Here is a 19,915-nt window from a genome sequence, read left to right as displayed (position 1 = left end):
TCTCTCTTGGCTCACAGGCTCTGGGGGAAGCCAACCGCCATTTCATGAGAGGCCCATGTGGTAAAGAACTAAAGCTGCTGGCCAACAGCCAAGAGGGAGGGAAAAATCTTCATTTAAACTCATCACAAATTTGAGAAGGAGTAAATTGGAAAGAATGAAAACTTAAGGCTCTGTAACAGAGAAGGAGGTAAGGCAGGATTTAGGGACCCTGGATACAAAGTGGGAAGATGAGGAAACTGACTTAGAGTGGGGTCATCATCTACAGACCTCAAGCAGCAGTTTGACCACAGTTCATAAGCAGAATTTGGGCTATTTGGTTTACTAGCCTCAGGTTCTCAATGGAGTCAAGCCACTTGGGTCCCCTTGCATATAAATTGACCACAGAAGCAGCCCCATGGAGAAAACCAAGCCACACTATAAATGAAATAGTATGAGATGCAGAAACAAGTTTTCTTTGGCTCCTGCTACCTCCTTATGAACTCCAGCATCTCAGGTAGGTGAGAGTAGAACAGCCTTAAACCAGTTTCCTCTTATCAACTCACCCCTCCTTACTCCCATGACCAAGAGTCTATTTCCAATCCTAGCAGAACCTGGGCTGGTTGCTACACCCCTCCAGTCTAATTATTCCAGGAGTTGCCAAAAACATTCAGTCATTCTTTTTTTTTTTTTAAGATTTTATTTATTCATGAGAGAGAGAGAGGCAGAGACACAGACAGAGGGAGAAACAGGTTCCATGCAGAGAGCCTGATGTGGGACTCGATCCCAGGACTCCAGGATCATGTCCTGGGCCAAAGGCAGGCACCAAACCGCTGAGCCACCCAGGGATCCCCAACATTCAGTCATTCTTTCACCACATTTTATGTTGTGCACTAGCTATGTGCCAACTATTGTTTAGGCATTAGGTATAAAGTGACAGGAAAAAAAAATCTCATAGAACAGATAATGTAGACAGGAAACAGCTTGTATAGATATGCAAATTGTGATAATTGCTTTGAAAGAAAATAACGGATTCTATGCAAGGATGATATTCAAAATATTAAACAGGGTACACAGCATAAGCACCTACCCATCAAAACAGGTCTCAGTGTAATCTGAATGAAGACTGTGAACAGTTCTTCTACCTGTCCTGGTAAGAAATCATAGTACTGCTAGTTCTGTGAAGGGAGTATACCTATAGACCTTAACTTTGATTAAGGATGTGAAGCAATTTGAGCTGAGACAAAAAGATGAGTCAGCCAGGCCAAGAGAAGATAGGCAGAACATTTCAGGAGAGTGGATAGCATGTGTGAAGGCCCTAAGGCCCTGCTCCCTCAGACTAGCTCATCAAGAGCCGTAAGGTAACAGAGAATGCTTCCATGTCTCTTTGCTTCATCTTCTGAGTCCCAGATCTCTTGACATGACAGAATTGACCACCTATGATACCTGCCGTCACATCTCACAGCTTCCCAAGAGAGAAGGTCTGAATCTCTTTACTTAGTTTTAGTTTTTAAAATTGCAAGATAGGGCTCTGATAGGTTGTGTATCTACCCTTATGGTAGGGAGGTAGGAATGGGGCAGGATATAATGGCAGGATATAAACAGCCCCACCAGAAACACATGATTCGTATGGTAAAGGAACATATTACCTATCAAAGAAAGGTAATTTGCTCCCCTAGGAAGGAAAATGTAGATAGATAAAAGATGTCCATTACATAAAAGAGAGAAGACAGCTACTTGAGCTGCAATGGTAGCAACAGAAATTGCAGTGTGTGGCTTCAAAATATAGTTTGGAGACTCTGAGAAAGGAAGATACTATTTATTCCTGAGTTCATTCATTTCATCATCAAATATTAAGTATATATCTATTATGTGCCACTGGATATATCAACTGTAACATCTGTTCTACCCCTGAGCTTCCTACTATGAATACCATATATTTTGTGTAAGCTGCCTTGAGTCATATTTCTGTTACTTTAGCCGCATACATTTTAATCAATACACAAGCAACAGAAGCAACATATGCTAAGGCTTGAAGTGGAAGAAGCTTAGATAATTAGATGCATATAAGGGGTCACATAATTAAATGATGGAATCAGATTATCCTAAAGTACAACCAGGCCTCCCCATGCATACCAAGCTTCTAGTCAGCTTTTCAGTGCTTTCCTTGTAGAGATTAGAGGATACCCAAGGATCATCAAGCATTTGAGAAAACACTCAATATAAAATTAGGACAAAACAAAACAGAAAATAAGGTCTCCAAGGATACAGAAACAATTGTAGGAACAAAATAAAGTGTGAGGGACACTATAATTAGTATCCTTAAAGATGAAGAGGATATTGAACAAAAACAGGGGAGCTATAGAAAAAACATTCAGAGAATAATAAAGAGCTTTTTGAAATTAAAACTATGATAGCTGAAAGAAAAAAATAGAAGAGTTGGAAGGTAAAAGTTAAAAAAATATTACAGAAAGTTGGACAAAAAAGATAGTGGTGGATAATAGGAAAGGAAAAAATAGGAAAATTAGAGAATCCATCCAAGAGGTCCAACATCTGAATTATATGAATTTCAGAATGAGAGGAAAGTAAAACAAAAATGAAGGGGACCCACTGAGTGTCCAGCACAAGGAATAAGAATAGATTTACCCCACCACATATTAGAACACTGGAGTCAAAAAGAAGATCCTAAAGGCTCCCAAGACACAACATAGAACACATATAAAGGATGAAGAATCAGAATGACTTCAGATTTGTCAGTAGCCATACTGTAAGCCAGAAGACAATGGAGCAATGTTACCAAATAATTGAAGAAAAATAACAACCTAGATGTTTTCACTCAGCTATCAATTATGAGAATAAAGACATACAGAGTCTAAAAAGACTTACCTACCATGTAGCATTTTCTAAAAGATATTGAAGATGTACTTACTAAAATTAGGAGTAAGCCAAGAAAAAAAGTCATAGGATCCAGGAAAAAGAGTATCCAACATAGGAGGTAAGTAAAGAGAATCCTCAGGCTGCTGGTGAGCAGAGATCCCAGGATGATAGCTTTTCAGGAAGCTTAGAGAGCAACCATTTCAGATTAGAGCAGGAGGATGAAAGGCTCTGGAGGCATATATCCAAGGAAAAAAATGGAAACTGGTAAAACTGATAGATTATCTGACTATATTTTAATATATTGAGAAATTTTTACTTTTAGAAGACAGCATAAAAATTGATAATAAGTAAACAACTAAGTAAAAAAAAAAAACAGATTATTAGTTTAGGGAGAAGCATATAAGAGAGGAAATGTAAACAGCCACTAATGACACAGCTTGTAAATAACATTTACACACTCATAAAACGTAAACGGTATTTTTTTTAAAGATTTTTTTTTTTTTTATTTCTTTATCCATGAAAGACACAGAGACAGAGACACAGACAGAGGGAGAAGCAGGCTCTATGCAAGGAGCCCGATGTGGGACTCGATCCTGGGTCTCCAGCATCACGCCCTGAGCCGAAGGAAGAGGCTCAACCACTAAGCCACCCAGGCGTCCCAACGTAAACAGTATTGATCTAACTAAAGTAACACGACATTAGGAGGATGGAGAGAGAAAGTGCATGTATATTTATGGGAAGGATAAGAGAGTTAAGTCCTCATTTTTAAAATAGAAGTAAGTGGCTAATACCAGAAATTTAAAAATCCAAAAATGATATATTTTTTAAAAAGCAACAAATGCAGGAAGAAGCAGCTAAAGGAGTTGTAACTTCCTTTAAGCATTGGGAAACCAAGTGGAATAATAGTTCTGTTTTTCATGTCTTGTATAGAACTTGTATGTTCATGTATAACTTCCATAAAAACAAATAAATACTAAGTTAAAAACCCAACCATGGTTTCAAATGAAATAGCCTAGGAGGAGAGAGTAGAATGAGAAATCTAGGTATTGATCTCTTAGGAGCTCTTCATTTACATGTCATTAGCTGTCAGAGAAGCATCTCTCTCATCTGTGGCCCCTACTCCCAGTGGGAAATATGTCTGAGTTGAGAGAGGAAAGTGTTGACAAGAAAGAAAAGAATCATCATCTCTGGGAGCATATCCATAGACTAGTGTACATAGGAAAGGGGAAGAATCCATAAAAAAGTCTGGCTAAGTTTATCCCCATAGGGAAGGTGGCTTTGCATTGGAAACAGGTTCTAATTTCTGGGAGACCCAGGGCCAGATGAGGTCTCCATTCTTGAAGAGCTACTAATATGGACCAGGAAATGGCTGAGGAGGAGAACTAAGGTACTTTTCACTTTCACCTGGAGCTTCGCCTGGGTTGGGTCATAATGTCTCATCCCTCAACACTGGTATTCCTGAATGGCTTCTTGCGTCCACTGAACACCTCCTCTCTGTCTGACCTACCTCTGTTAACATCTTGTAAACAAAACCAGGCGCTCAGATCAGCACCTCCTCCAGATACCGCTGCTTCTCCCATGGTTCAGCTGAATTGTGTTTCCCTTATTCATACATAAATTCTGTTTCTTCTCTGCTTTGACAGACCCCAGGAGGATAAGCAAGTTTCCTGATCGTCTACAGCCCCTTCCCATTTCCAATTTTCTTCTCTGCTTCCCACTCGCTCTTGCCTACTCCCTGCATACTAAAACTCAACTACTGCACAGTCCTGTCAACCATCTCTACTATAGCAATTTATTCCCTTCAAGTGTTCCCTTCCTAGTTCTCCCTCAGCACTTTGGGCAGAAGTTCAAAGGAAAGGAGCTAATAGATAACAGAGTCTAGGCTACTCCCTGCTGGAAAACAGTATGGCCCTCCTCCTGCTATACTAAGACAGGATTTCAAGGTCTTGTGCTGGGGGTCATCTATTTTTTTTTAAGATTTTATTTATTTGACAACACAAGCAGGGGGAGCATCAGGCAGAGAGAGAGGGAGAAGCAGGCTGCCTGCAGAGTAAGCAGGGAACCTGATATGGGACTTGATCCCAGGACCCAGGGATCATGACCTGAGCTGATGGGAGATGCTTAACTAACTGAGCCACCCAGGTGCCTCTGGGGTCATATATTAAAGAATACCATCAGGCAACCCAGGTGGCTCAGTGGTTTAGCGCTACCTTCAGCCTGGGGTATGATCCTGGAGACCCGGGATCGAGTCCCGCGTCAGCTCCCTGCATGGAGCCTGCTTCTCCCTCTGCCTATGTCTCTGCCTCTCTCTCTCTCTCTCTCTCTCTCTCTCATGAATAAATAAATAAAATATTTTAAAAAGTAAATAAATAAAGAATACCATCAATACAGCAATATTGATACCCTGGGAGAACATATGATTCTCAATAAAGTGAGCCCTCTCAATGCAGAATAACACTTCAGAGCCAGAGGGCTACAGACCCAGCAGACTCTGGTAGGAGAGAAACATACCGGTGTCCATTGGACAGGATTCCCAGGTCCAAATCATGTGTTGATAAGCAGAATGGTGGGGGCAGGGAGAGGGGTGAGAAGACCTAAAACAATGTAGAAACAGGGCCACATGCACATTTAGAAAATGTCTTCTTCTCCCTCTTCCGTATACCTTGATACAGAACTTTTCTTTATGTAGAAGAATATGGGCTGGTGATGTGACGTGACCTTATGAGTGTGGAAAAAACATAGGTTCTAGAGATAGTGGCCTGAGTTCAAATCCAAGCCAGACCATTCACTGGGACTCTTATGTGCCATGGACTTCTTTGGAAGTCTAGTAAAGACCATAGATAGTTTCTCAGAATAATGTGGGTTTTTTTTTTAATTAAAAAAATATTTTTTAGATTTTATTTGACAGAGAACACAAACAAGGGCAGTGGCAGGCAGAGGGAGAGGAAGAAGCAGGCTCCCTGTTCAGCAGGGAGCTCAGGACCTTTGGGATCGTGAGCTGAGCCAAAGGTAGACCCTTAATTGGCTGAGCCACACAGGTACCCACAGAATAAAGTTTTAAAGTACGTTTTTAAAAATATACCCACAGGGAAAAAAAAAATACCCACAGGGATGCCTGAGTGGCTCAGCAGTTGAGCATCTGCCTTCGGTTTAGGGTATGATCCCAGAGTCCTGGGATCGAGTCCATATTGGGCTCCTTGCATGGAGCCTGCTTCTCCTGTCTCTGCCTCTCTCTGTGTCTCTCATGAATAAGTAAATAAAATCTTTAAAAATAATAATAAATAAAATAAAAATACACCACAAAATTGTATTCCCATTTTCATGGTATTGTTAATTCACAATAGCCAGAAGGTGAAAGTAACCAAAGTGTCCATTGACAGATGAATGGACAAGGAAAATGTGGTGTATATATATAAAATAGAATCTTATTCTGCCTTAAAAAGGAAAGAATTTCTGATACATGCTGCAACATAGATAAATCTTGAGAGCATTATGATCCCACTTATAGGGTATCTAGAGTAGTCAAATACATAGGGCACTGGTAACCACCTTTTTCTGATTCTGTGGTTGGTTATCTCAATTATATCTCAATAAAGTTTTTTAAAAGATTAAAGGAAAAAAGTTTCAAACAAGTCACAGAGCTGAAGAATATAATAATTGCATTAAAAAATACACTAGAGTTCATAGCAGACTGGATAAAGCTGAAAACTGGGTCAAATGAGCTGAAATGCAAAGCCATAGAACTCACCCAGACTGAGCAGCAAAAAGAAAAAAGGATTTTTAAAAATTAAGGTAACTTAAGGAACCTTTCAGACAACATCAAGCAGAATAACATTTGCATAATAAGTGTCTCAGAAGAAGAAGAATAAGTGAAAGAACCAGTAAACTTATTTGAAAAAATAATGGCTGAAATTTTACCTAATCCAGTGAAGGAAACAGACATACAGGTCCAGGAAACCAAAGAATCTCAAAAAAGATAAAGATACACCGAGATATGATTAAAATGACAAAAGTTAGGGGATCCCTGGGTGGCTCAGTGGTTTAGCGCCTGCCTTTGGCCTGGGGCATGATCCTGGAGTCCCGGGATCGAGTCCCACATCGGGCTCCCTGCTTGGAGCCTGCCTCTCCCTTTGCCTATGTCTCTGCCTCTCTCTCTCTCTCTGTCTCTCATGAATGAATAAATAAAATCTTTTTTTTAAATTTTATTTATTTATGATAGTCACACAGAGAGAGAGAGAGGCAGAGACACAGGCAGAGGGAGAAGCAGGCTCCATGCACCGGGAGCCCGACGTGGGATTCGATCCCGGGACTCCAGGATCGCGCCCTGGTGCCAAAGGCAGGCGCCAAACCGCTGCGCTACCCAGGGATCCCAAAATCTTTAAAAAAAATGACAAAAGTTAAAGAGTGAATCCTAAAAGCAACAAGAACAAAACAACTTATTACATACAAAGGAAACTCCATAAAGCTATCAGCAGATTTTTCAGCAGAAACTTGGCAAGCCAGAAGAGAATAGCATGAAATATTCAAAATAGTGTAAGGATAAAAACTTCCAACCAAGAATTCTTTACCTCACAAAGTTATCATTCAGAATTGACAGAGTAATTAAAAGTTCTCCAATAAGCAAAAGGTAAAGGAATTCATCACCACTAAACTTACAAGAGATGTTAAAGGGACTTATTTAAACTGAAAAGAAATTGCACTAATCAATAACAAAGACAATATGCAAAAGTAAAAATCCCTGGAAAAGGTAGATATATAGTAAACATAGTGGATCAATCACTTATTTAGCAAGTATGGTGTTTAAAAGACAAAAATAGTAGGTTACACCTGTGGGACAGTCAGTTAACTTTCTGACTCTTGGTTTTGGCTCAGGCTGCAGTATCAGACTCGTGAGATCAAGCCCCATGTTGGGCTCTGCACTCGGTGCAGAGTCTGCTTAAGACTCTCTCCTTCTCCCCCTGCACCTCTCCCCATGTGCACTCTTTCTAAAAAAAAAAAAAATAAACACATCTTCAAAATAAGACAAAAATAACGAAATTAAAACCACACTACCTGGTTAAGGGATGCATAAAAGATGTAAAATATGAGATCAAAAATATAAAATATGGTGAGGGGACAAAGAAAATGTAAAGTTTTGGAACGTGTTCAAAATTAAAGTGGCTGAGGAGTACCTGGGCGGAAAAATCAGTTAGGTGTCTGACTCTTGGTTTCAGTTCAGGGTCTGTTCTCCGGGTCATGAGATTGAGCCCACCTCAGGCTCCACACTCATTGTAACATCTTCTTAGGTTTCTCTGTGTCTCTCTCTCCTCTCCCCACTCTCTAACATAAATTAATTTTTTAAAAAAAACTTAAAGTAGCTGAGTGGATAAAAAACAAAATCTAACTATATTCTGTCTATAAGAGACTTACCTCAGAAGTAAGGACACAGACTGAAAGTGAAGAGATGGGGAAAGATATCCCATGTAAATGGAAGTGGGGGTGGGGGGAAGCCAGGGTAGAAATATTCACAGTAGACAAAATAGCCTTTAAAACAAAGACTGCAGTAAACAATGCAGGACATTACATAATGAAAAAAGGGCCAATACAACAAGAAGACATAACGTTTATCAATGTATATGCACCCAACATAGAAGCACCAAGATATAGAAAGCAAATATTAGGGCAGCCTGGGTGGCTCAGTGGTTTGGCACCTTCCTTTGGCCCAGGGCATGATTCTGGAGACCCAGGATTGAGTCCCACATTGGGCTCTCTGCATGGAGCCTGCTTCTCCCTCTGCCTGTGTCTCTGCCTCTCTCTGTGTCTCTGATTAATAAATAAATAAAATTTTTTTAAAAAGCAAATATTAGTGGATCTAAAGGAAGAAATTGACAGCAATACAATAATCGTAAGGGACTTCACCACCCCACTTACATCAATGGATAGATTATTGAAGCAGAAAATTAATAAGAAAACATTGGCCTTAAGAAACACACTAGAGGGCAGCCGGCAGGTGGCTCAGCGATTTAGTGCCACCTTTGGCCCCAGGCGTGATCCTGGAGACCTGGGATTGAGTCCCACATCGGGCTCCCTGCATGGAGCCTGCTTCTCCCTCTGCCTGTGTCTCTGCCTCTGTGTGTGTGTGTGTGTGTGTGTGTGTCTCATGAATAAATCAATAAATAAAATCTTAATAAAGGCCATATATCACAAACCCACAGTAAACATCATACTCAATGGTAGAAAGCTGAAAGCTTTTCTTTAAGAACAGGAACAAGACAAGGATGCCCACTCTTGCCACCTTTATTCTTTTTTTGTTTTCTAAGATTTTATTTATTCATGAGAGACACACAGAGAGAGGCAGAGACATAGGCAGAGGGAGAGGCAGGCTCTCTTTGGGGAGCCCGATGTGGGATTTGATCCCTGGGATCATGCCCTGAGGCAGACCCTCAAACACTGAGCCACCCAGGTACCCCATCATTTTTATTCAACATAGTATTGGAAGTCCTAGACACAGACATTAGGCAAGAAAAGTAAATAAAAGTCATCCAAATTGGAAAGGAAGAAATAAAACTATCACTACTTTCAGATTACATGATGGTATATATAAAAAACTCAAAAGATTCTACCAAAAAATGTTAGAATAAGTGACTTCAGTAAACAGGATACAAAATCAACATACAGAAATCCATAGTGTTTCTATATACTAATAGTGAATTATCAGAAAGAAATTAATAAAACAATCCCATTAACAATTGCATAAAAAAATAACCAGGCATAAATTTAACCAAAGAGATAAAAGACCTTACAGTGAGAACTATAAGACACTGATGAGAGAAATTGAAGAAGATACAAATAGATACTTTGTGCTCATAGATTAGAAGAATTATATTGTTAAAATTTCTGTACCACCCAAAGTACAGATTCAATGCAATCCCTATCAAAATTCCAATGGTGTTTTTCACAGAACAAGTTTAGAAATAATCTTAAATGTAGTATGGAATCACAAAAGATCCCAAATAGCCAAAGAAATCTTGAGAAAGAAGAACAAAGCTGGAGGTGTCAGCTCTCTGATTTCAAACTACAAAGCTATGTTTATATATATATAAAAAAAAGTATGATAATGACACAAAAACAGACACACAGATCAATGGAACAGAATTGAGAGCCCTGAATTAAACCCACATACATATGGTCAATTAATGCATGACAAAAGAGCCAAGAACATACTATGGTGAAAGGACAGTCTCTTCAAAGTATGGTATTGGAAAAACTGGATCACTATCTTACACCATACACAAAAACTAACTCAAAATAGATTAAATAATTGAATATTATACCTGCAATCATTAAATTCCTAGAAGAAAACATAGGCAGTAAGCAACCTGACTTTGGTCTTAGCAACAATTTTGTGGATCAGACTTAAAAGGCAAGTGGGGGACGCCTGGGTGGCTCAGTGGTTGAGCTTCCTTCCGCCTTTGCCTCAGGGCATGATCCCGGGATCAAGTCTGACATCAGGCTCCCTGCGAGGAGCCTGCTTCTCCATCTGCCTATGTCTCTGCCTCTGTCTCTGTGTCTCTCATAAGTAAATAAATAAAATCTTAAAAAAATAAAAGGCAAGGAAAACCAACACAAAAATAAAGAAGATGACTTCAAATTAAAAATGCTTCTGGGGGGATCCCTGGGTGGCGCAGCGGTTTGGCGCCTGCCTTTGGCCCAGGGCGCGATCCTGGAGACCCGGGATCGAATCCCACATCGGGCTCCCGGTGCATGGAGCCTGCTTCTCCCTCCTCCTGTGTCTCTGCCTCTTTCTCTCTCTCTATGTCTATCATGAATAAATAAATAAATCTTTAAAAAAAATAAAAAATAAAAAAAAATAAAAAAAAAAAAAAATGCTTCTGGGGATCCCTAGGTGGCACAGTGGTTTGGCGCCTGCCTTTGGCCTACGGCGCGATCCTGGAGACCCAGGATCGAATCCCACATCGGGCTCCCGGTGCATGGAGCCTGCTTCTCCCTCTGCCTGTGTCTCTGCCTCTCTCTCTCTCTCTCTCTCTCTCTCTGTGACTATCATAAATAAATAAAAATTTAAAAATAAATAAATAAATAAAAATGCTTCTGCACATTGAAAGAAACATCATCAAAATGAAAAGGCAATTTACTGAATGGGAGATTTCTGCAAATAATATATCAGACCAGGGATTAATATATAAAATTATATTTTATATAAAGAACAAAGAGTACAACAATAAAAAACCAACTTGATTAAAAAAAAATAGGCAGGGGATCTGAATAGACAGTATATCCACAGATATGTGCAACCAACACACCACTGTCAATTTTAGAACATTTTCATTACAATGGTCAATTTTTAAAAATTTTATTTATTTGAGAGAGAGAGAGAGCACAAGCAGGGGGAGTGGCAGAGGGAAAGGGAGAAGCAGGCTCAATCCCAGGACCCTGGGATCATGACCTGAGGCAGAGGCTCAACCAACTGAGCCACCCAGGTACCCCACAGTGGTCAATTCTTAATCTTCATTTTACTTGGCCTGTTGACAGCATATGACATAGTTGATCAACCCCTAGCTCCTTGGAATATTGTTTTCACTTGGGACAGCACAGTCTCTTGGTGTTCCTCCTACCCCACTGGCCTTCTCCTTTCAATTGGCTTTGCTTTTCTTCCCCCTGACTTCCTTCTAGAGATTGGACTATCCCAGGGTATAACCCTTTAAATTCTTCTTTATCTTCTTGGGCAATCTCAACTAGTCTCAAAACTTAAAATTCCATCTATATGTTTAGTACTATCAAGTTTATTACATCTCTAGACCAGACATCTTTCACCATCTCTAACTGCCTCCTCCACATCCCCATGTGGATTCTAATAGACAAGTTCAGAAGTAACCCTGTTCCACCTGCCATCTTCCCTACCTCAGCTGATGACAACTTCATCCTTCTAGTTGTTCTAGCCAAAAAGCATAGAGTCATCCTTGACGCCATTTCTCTCTCACATGCCACATTCAACCCATCAGCAAATTCTGGCAGCTCAACACTCAAAATAATGAGAACCTTGTCCCTTCTCCCACCTCATCCGCAAGCTGCTACCATTTCTAGCTCAAATTATTGCAACAGCCTACCAACAGGTCATACTGCTTTTATCCTTGTCCCTTTACAGTCTGCACTTAACTCGGCAACTAGAGTGATCCTTTGAAAAGACGTGATTTCATATTATTCCTCCTCTCAAAATCTTGGCAGTACTCCCCATTTCACCCAAAGTAAAAGCCAAAGTCCTTCTAATAGCCCACAAGGCTCTCCAGCACCTGCTCTGTTTGCCCCTGCTCCTTACTTTTTTGACTTCACCTCTTACTACTATCCCCTTTACTTATTTTGGTCCAGTTACATAGGCCTCAACTTTTCCTCAAACACTCCAGGCACACTTGTGACTCAGAGTTTGCAGTAGCTAGTCCCTCTGCCTAGAAAGCATTTCCTCCAACTATGTAGCTTAGCCAATCTCCTCACCTCCTTTAGGGCATTGCTCAAATTTCATATTTTCCATAAGGCCTTCTCTTATCACTTAATGTATAGTCAACCTTCTCCATCCTCTTCTACTTCCTCCTTCTCCACTTCCACACTCTCTTACGATCTATTTTTTCTTTTTGCTATTGCACTTACCATCTTTTAACATACATTATATTTTTATTTCTCAGGTTTGTTTATAGTGTCTCCTTCCCCTCTAGAATAGAAGCTCTCCAGGGAGAATGTGGGTGGTTCAGTCAGTTAATTGACTGACTCTTGATGTCAGCTCAGGTTTTTTTGTTTTTGTTTTTTTTAAAGATTTTATTTATTTATGAGAGACACAGAGAGAGAGAGAGGCAGAGACACAGGCAGAGGGAGAAGCAGGCCCCATGCAGGGAGCCCGACTTGGGACTCAATCCCAGGTCTCCAGGATTAGGCCCTGGGCTGAAGGTGCTGAGCCACCCGGGCTGCCCTCAGCTTAGGTTTTTTTTTTTTTTTTTTTTTCAGCTTAGGTTTTGATCTCAGGGTCGTAAGTTCAAGTCCCTCACTGAGCTCTACGCTGGGCATGGAGCCTACTTAAAAAAGAATGTAATGTCTCCAGAGCAAGAACTCTGCTAGTTGATGTGTCCTAAGGATATAGTATGATGTCTGGCACAGAGTAAGTGCTCAATAAATATTTGTTGAATGAATGAATGAATGAAAAATGTGGATGATAATACCTAAAGTTATTTTAGGGATTAAATAACATGCAAAGATTTTGACACACAATAGACATCCAACATATGTTAGACTCCTACTTCCCTTCCCCCTTCCCCAAATCTCTTTCCCACTCGCCTCCTCTTATAGCACTGCTCCTTCCCCCTTCTCTAAAAATTTTCACCAGGGGATCCCTGGGTGGCGCAGTGGTTTGGCGCCTGCCTTTGGCCCATGGCGTGATCCTGGAGACCTGGAATCGAATCCCACGTCGGGATGCATGGAGCCTGCTTCTCCCTCTGCCTATGTCTCTGCCTCTCGCTCTCTAGCTCTCTCTCTGTGACTATCATAAATAAATAAAAATTAAAAAAAAAAAACTTTCACCATTCTGGGCTCTCCTTTGAGTTTAAATCCAGGAAAATCCTTGGGATTCCTGGGTGGCGCAGCGGTTTAGCGCCTGCCTTTGGCCCAGGGCACGATCCTGGAGACCCGGGATCGAATCCCACGTCAGGCTCCCGTTGCATGGAGCCTGCTTCTCCCTCTGCCTGTCTCTCTCTCTCTCTTCTTCTCTCTCTCTCTCTGTGACTATCATAAATAAATAAAAAAAATTTTTAAAAAAATAGATCCAGGAAAATCCAACAGAAGTCCACAGATGTCATCTGAGAAGAAAAGGAACCTTGGGAGATCAGCTTTACCTACTGCTGAACTGTTTATCAGATTAACAAAGGGTCACCCACAGAAGCCGAAAACTCTAAGGAGATGGATAGGTAAATGTTTTTGTTGTTGGAGTAGGAGATTTACTGCACAGACTTTTAAAATAACCTTAACTGAGGTCTAATTTACATACATTAAAATATACACATTTTAGGTGTACTATTTGATGAGTTTTGACAAATGTATAGGTAATTTGATATGAAGTGGGAAGGCATGAAGGTCACCTGGGATTATGTAGGTCCAGGGATTCAGCAGGGATCCTAGCTAGGCAAGAGAACTTCAGGGCTCTTAGAAAACATACCCGAGGGGGGTTCCCTGGGTGGCTCAACTGTTCAGCGCCTGCCTTTAGCCCAGGGCTCGATCCTGGAGTCCCAGATCGAGTCCCACGTGGGACTCCCGGCGTGGAGCCTGCATCTCCCTCTGCCTGTGTCTCTTGCTTCTCTCTCTCCCTATGTCTCTCATGAATAAATAAATAAAATCTTTGAAAAAAAAAAAGAGGGATCCCTGGGTGGCTCGGTGGTTTGGCGTCTGCCTTTGGCCCAGGGCTGATCCTGGAGTCCCGGGATCCGGTCCCGTGTCGGGCTCCCGGCATGGAGCCTGCCTCTCCCTCTATGTCTATCATAAATAAATAAAATCTTTTAAAAAAAGAAAAGAAAAGAAAGAAAGAAAACATACCCGAACAAGGACAGGTGGAGACCCCAGGGCTAACCTGATATTCCTACGGTCTCAATGCACCAGAATCTGAACCTCCAGAATGTCTCACAACTTCGTGGCACCTCTTGGCCCTCCTGAGGGAGTGTACCAGTTCCCTTTCACACCAGTCTCACCTGTCTAGGCCAGGAGCAGTGACCTGGGACTGAGTCCTCCCCCTCCTCTGCCCTGCAACTATCCTGTCATCACCCATACCTCCCGTGGGGGTGGGAGGGGTCCGCGGCAGCTAAATTTCACCGCTGCCACGACGCCCACTGGGCGGGATTTTCTCTCTAGCCTCAGTTAGAAACCGTCTTCGGTCCGCAGCAGTGCTGCAGGTGGGGAAAAGGCAAAAGCGGTGCACCGGGTGTTGGCGTCAGAAATACTCCTTTGGGTCCTCCATCCTGCGGCCCCTGGCGGGTTCTCGGCCTCTGAGGCACAATCTACAGAGCCAGCCCAGCAATCAGGCCCTCTCCTGCCCCTCTGTGTCTAAAACCCCCTAGAGGTTGCAGACTCAGCCTCACTTAGAGACAGGCAACTCCAAACTCAGGTTAGCTGGGCAGACTGAGGCAAAACTGGGGATTCTGGATGAGGGGTCTAAGGTTGACCTCCCCATAACTGCGGTAGCCCCTTCTGAGAGCCCAAAGCGGTGGGTGCCAATCCGAGAAACCCATGGGGGTGGGTCTGCAAAGAAGTCTCGGGGAGAGGGACGACTGGGTGGCTCAGCGGTTGAGTGCCTTGCCTTCAGCTCAGGGCGTGATCCCGGGATCTGGAATCAAGTCCCACATGGGCTCCTTGCAGGAAGCCTGCTTCTCTCTCTGCCTGTGTCTCTCCGTGTCTCCCTCTCTCTCTCATGAATAAATAAAATCTTTAAGAAAAAAGTCTGGGGGAGCAAAGCGCCGCCCACGCGGCAGGGACACCTCGGGGGTGGCGCTGCTGGGGGTGGGGCCAGGGGTGGGTCCTGGCGGAGGGCGGGGCCCACCTGGGCTACCAAGAGTGCCAGCCTCGCCCCGCACAGCAGAGCTGCTGGTGGCCCTTGTTCTGCTTGCGTTCGGCCTCGCAGCCATGGAGGGACCCCGGGAGCTTCTAAGTGGGAAGTTCCAGCTCTGTTTCGCCCCCGCTGCCGGAACCAGCCTCCTGATGCTCCGGCTGAACGACGCGGCTCTGCGGGCACTGCAGGAGTGTCGGCGGCAACAGGTGCGGCCGACCCGGATCCCCATCTTCCCTAGCCCCTACCCCTCGGGATCTCGGGCCTCAGCCAGTGACCCTGGCGAAGGGACCTGGGCATGGGAAGCGGCATCCGCAGGCTCCGACCTCGCCACTTCTCCAAGTGAAGCCAGCAAGGCAGGTCCCCCCGGCACCCGACGCCGGATCCTGGGAATGCCACTTCACCTGCGCTCAGTTCGCATCTGCTCTCCTCGCAGGTTCGGCCAGTGATCGCTTTCCAAGGCAACCGAGGGGTAAGTGCGGGCCTGGACTGTGTGAAAAAGGTGGGGTGCGGGGAGAACAGAAGTGGAGGCCGGGAAGGTGCAGTCCGTGCAGGAGGCTGAGAGCAGTCACGGTCTGAAGAAGTTCCGAGAACTGAACCCCCGAGTGGAACCGGAGGGCGCTGCTAGGGTGGTGGTCCCAGGAGGCTGCGGTTAAGGAGACTGACGTCTCAGTCTCCTGGGGAACTCAAGCCCAGCTGCACCTGGTGTACTAACGAGCCCCGTGGGACCCATCGTCAAGCTTAGGTTGGCAATGGGAGGAAGGGGAGGGGCTGACTTCATAGGGCTTATGGTTCTCCTTTTGCCCTCAGTATCTGAGGTTCCCAGGCCCTGGCTGGTCCTGCCTCTTCTCCTTCACAGTGTCCCAGTGTGGCCAGGATGGCCCTGGAGGTGGCTTGGACCTTGTGTGCCAACGCTTAGGCAGGTAAGGGGAACAGGTACCAGGTAAAAAGGGTTTGTGCAAAGTTGGGGAGGCTGATTTCAGAAGTGCTTAAAAGTTCTCCACCCTCCTGGGATTTTTCCACCACCCCTTTCCAGATCTGGGCCTAACCACCTCCACTGCCTGGGCCCACTCAGGGAGCGCCTCACTATTTGGGCTGCCATGGATTCTATCCCAGCCCCATCTTCAGTTCGGAGACACATTCTGACTGACAGTACCAGAGATCCTGACAGCTGGCAGAACATAGGAGACTATTCTGAAGAAGACACAGTTTCACAGCCACAGATGGCACTACAAGAGGTGAGGCCAGAAACTGCAGGTAGTTGGAATAAGGTGGGGCAAAGCCTGAAGCCCAGGGAGCCAAGTGCCCCTGCCACTTTCCCTGCCAGGTGTCAGATCCATTGGCAAGCAGCCAAGGACAGTCACTCCCAGGATCCTCAAAGGAACACATGGCACATTGGGAAGTGAGGTACTTGGGGCAGGGTGGGACTAACCTGGAAAGCCCGGATATTGTCTTCCTTTCTAATCTCCACTCTAAATGCTGTAATAAGAGATCCTGGTTTTCATCTCTCCTGTTCCCCCTTCAAATATCCTAGAAACCAGACCCATCTTCCAAACAGAAAACCTGATCAGGCACTGCCTTCCTCTGAGAGCCAGAAACATTTGGATAAGGCAAGTTCTAATAGCAAGGGCTTTTCAAAAATCTTTGTCCAATCAGGCTAAAATTTTAAAATCAGGAGCCTTCATTTTGATGCTCCCAGTGCTCATTCTATGAAATTAATTTTCAAGAGTAGGGCAGACTAGGCTTCTGGCTTACTGTTTATGTGACATTTACCCCCAACAGAAGCGTCCAGCACCTGCAACCAGTATAGGACTAAAAGAAAAGAGGCTCAGACCTCTCCCTTTAGCTCCAAGTCCCCTACAAGTGCTGCCCAGTCAGGACCTACAAGAGGGAGAAGATTGGGAGCAAGAAGATAAAGATGAAGACATTGGCCCCAGGCTAGAACACAGTCCCTCAGTTCAAGCAGGTGAGATAATGAGAAAAGGGTTAAACTGCCCTAGTGGGAAAAAGGCCTATATAATCACTTTTGTGTCATCTTGTTTCCTTCCTAGATTCTGAATCCCCAAGCCCTGAAGAGGTACCAGATTATCTCCTGTGAGTCCCCTACTTCCAATTTTATCAAACCTTGTGCATATGATCTGGAAGCTGGAAGCTTTCAGGGCAATGAAATTGAAGGTGACAGCTCTCTGCTCCTGGCAGGCAATACAGGGCCATCCACAGTGCAGAGCAGCAACATGCTTATGAGCAGGACTTTGAGACCGATTATACTGAATACCGCATCCTACATGCTCGTGTTGGGGCTGCAAGCCAAAGGTTCATAGAGCTGGGAGCTGAGATCAAGAGAGTTCAGCGAGGAACTCCAGAATACAAGGTAAGGACTGGACCCAAGTTAGCTTTTTAGCTTTATTGCCTATATACTCCCTGCTAATTGCCCTTAAGACTATACAGTGACCAAAGTGACAAGTCAGTTTTGAGAGAAAAATTAATCTCTCATTTGGTAGAATGAGATTGGAAATCACTTCTCTCAAGAAAGCTGGAGCTTTTTTCTCAAGGCTAAAGTTGGTGCTAGCATTTTCTTTGTTTCAGATGCTGGAAGAAAAAATAGTCCAGGAATATAAAAAGTTCAGGAAGGTAAGATAAGGTCTGGGAATGGTAGCAAGAAGGCAGAAATGGTAATTTTTTTTTTTTTTTTTTTTGACATGGGTGCTTTTTCTCTGCAGCGGTACCCAGGTTATAGGGAAGAAAAGCGTCGCTGTGAGTACCTGCATCAGAAATTATCCCACATTAAAGGTCTCATCCTGGAGTTTGAGGAAAAGAACAGGGGCAGCTGAAACTGTCAGAGGGCTCTTTACCCTCTCTCTGCTCAGAGAGAGATGAAGGAACAAAACAGCTATAAACTACACAGAGTGCAACTGTCTGCTCTTCTTATTGCTGAGTCCATGGTGGCAAGTACGAGAGTTCTTCTAGATTCTTGAAGGTCTTCCATTGTTGCTGTATTTTACTTTTTAGAGTTTGGGCACAGTCCCAAGACTCCAACAGCTAGGCCCAGATGACTAGGAAGAGTAGTAGAGGCTTGGCTTCTTCATCTTTAGTTCAGCCAAGTCATGTTCAAATCCTGAAAAATGACACCATTTCCAAGACAAGTTACCTTGAGAACATTAAAATTGTGCACTGGTAGCCTCCCTAAAGAAACAGTAATGAGAACTTTTGATAACAAAGCTAAAATAACTTGTGATACATCTGGATATAATGGGAAAGGGCTTGGTTATTCCCCTATGTACTGAAAGTGAATTCTTTTACAAACATGGCTGAAAAATGAAAAATGTTTGCTTCTGTGTCCTCTTTACAAGTTTATATGCTTTCTTTAAATCCAAGGCAGTGGTTCTTACCCATGTATGTCTATCTGAATCACTTCTTAGGTGCTCTAAAAAATCAGATCCCCAGATCCCAGCCCAGGTCATATGAATTAGAACCTTCAAGGTTATAGTTAGGCATCTTTACTTTTTCAAAGCACTAAGGATGATTCAGATATATATTTAGCTATTAAGGCTCTATCAAATCCATTTTATAACTGACAGCTAGAGGTTACAATAGGAATAAAGATCTCTTTTTCAAAACATAGAGGTTGAGGATCCCCAGATAGGGCTCCTATCTGTAATTAGCCAGTACTGAAAACTTTAACTGCAGATAAGAATTAGATATACCCACAAGAAGAGGGAAATTCATCTGAACAAAAGATCACATCACTTCTATCCATTTTGTTCCTCATTGTTGCAGGAGAAAGTGGATGCTTCATTCATAACCCAGAATGATACTGCCTTTCCCAGTTCCATTAATGGGCCATACCCTGGAGTTTGGGGGAGAGAGTTGTACCCAGCAATGTCAGCAATTCCTGAAACAACTTGGATAGAACCCCAACCTGATGCCTCACCTATCCAGGGCAGTTTTGGGCAGAGACTAGCCCTTGGGAAATATAAACATGCTCAGCTGCATGGCAAGGGTCAGTAGTAATCCATTCTTACGGTATGAGCAGGGCCAGAAACAGAGCCCAACAAGAAAAATCCCTCACCTGCTCTAATCATCAGGCTAGGGGCCTAGGCCCTAACATGTAAGGATAGAAAGTGATGAAATTTGGAAAGGATTTACAGGTGATAACTCTGGACCCAGTTGGTCTACAGCAGCACTGACCAATATGGCAGCCACTACCTCTATGGGTGACTAAATCAATGAAAATTTAAAATATAGTTCTTAGCCATATTTCAAATGCTCAGTAGCTACATGTATTAGACAATGAAGATTATAGAATATTCCTAACATTGCAGAAAGTTCTATTGGACAGTGCTGATCTAGAAAACCTTGGTTCCCCATCTCTTATAAAAAAGACAGTTTAAAGGGGGCTTATTTATTGTCACTGTTCCAAATGTACAAAAAAAATTAGAAAATAACCCCCCAACTCAGTCCCCCCACCCCCACAACATTCCCCCCAACACAAAT

General features: G+C 43.2%; 1 protein-coding gene across 1 annotated transcript; it reads left to right on the top strand.

Annotated features, from left to right (window-relative positions):
• The first annotated feature begins 15,406 nt into the window (after nt 1-15,406).
• Nucleotides 15,407-18,744, top strand: ELL3 (elongation factor for RNA polymerase II 3). Its single transcript, XM_077880895.1, has 11 exons — nt 15,407-15,630; nt 15,858-15,893; nt 16,232-16,344; nt 16,458-16,659; nt 16,749-16,828; nt 16,956-17,031; nt 17,204-17,387; nt 17,473-17,515; nt 17,621-17,792; nt 18,008-18,052; nt 18,142-18,744. The coding sequence occupies exons 1-11, from the start codon at nt 15,499-15,501 to the stop codon at nt 18,250-18,252; spliced, it is 1,194 nt and encodes a 397-aa protein (XP_077737021.1). The 5' UTR covers nt 15,407-15,498; the 3' UTR covers nt 18,253-18,744.
• The last annotated feature ends 1,171 nt before the right edge of the window (nt 18,745-19,915 follow it).

The sequence above is a fragment of the Canis aureus genome, chromosome 32 (assembly GCF_053574225.1).
Source record: "Canis aureus isolate CA01 chromosome 32, VMU_Caureus_v.1.0, whole genome shotgun sequence".
Taxonomy (NCBI): Eukaryota; Metazoa; Chordata; class Mammalia; order Carnivora; family Canidae; genus Canis; species Canis aureus.
The sequence above is the reverse complement of the archived record's forward strand: the minus strand, read 5'-3'. Positions and strand labels throughout refer to the sequence as shown.

Bases quoted from the DNA above. Each gene is read 5' to 3' on its own strand.
- ELL3 (XM_077880895.1), top strand. From the start codon at position 15,499: ATGGAGGGACCCCGGGAGCTTCTAAGTGGGAAGTTCCAGCTCTGTTTC. The intron at 16,829-16,955 runs GTACTTGGGGCA...CAAATATCCTAG, and splicing joins ATGGCACATTGGGAAGTGAG to AAACCAGACCCATCTTCCAA. The intron at 17,516-17,620 runs GTGAGTCCCCTA...TGCTCCTGGCAG, and splicing joins GAGGTACCAGATTATCTCCT to GCAATACAGGGCCATCCACA.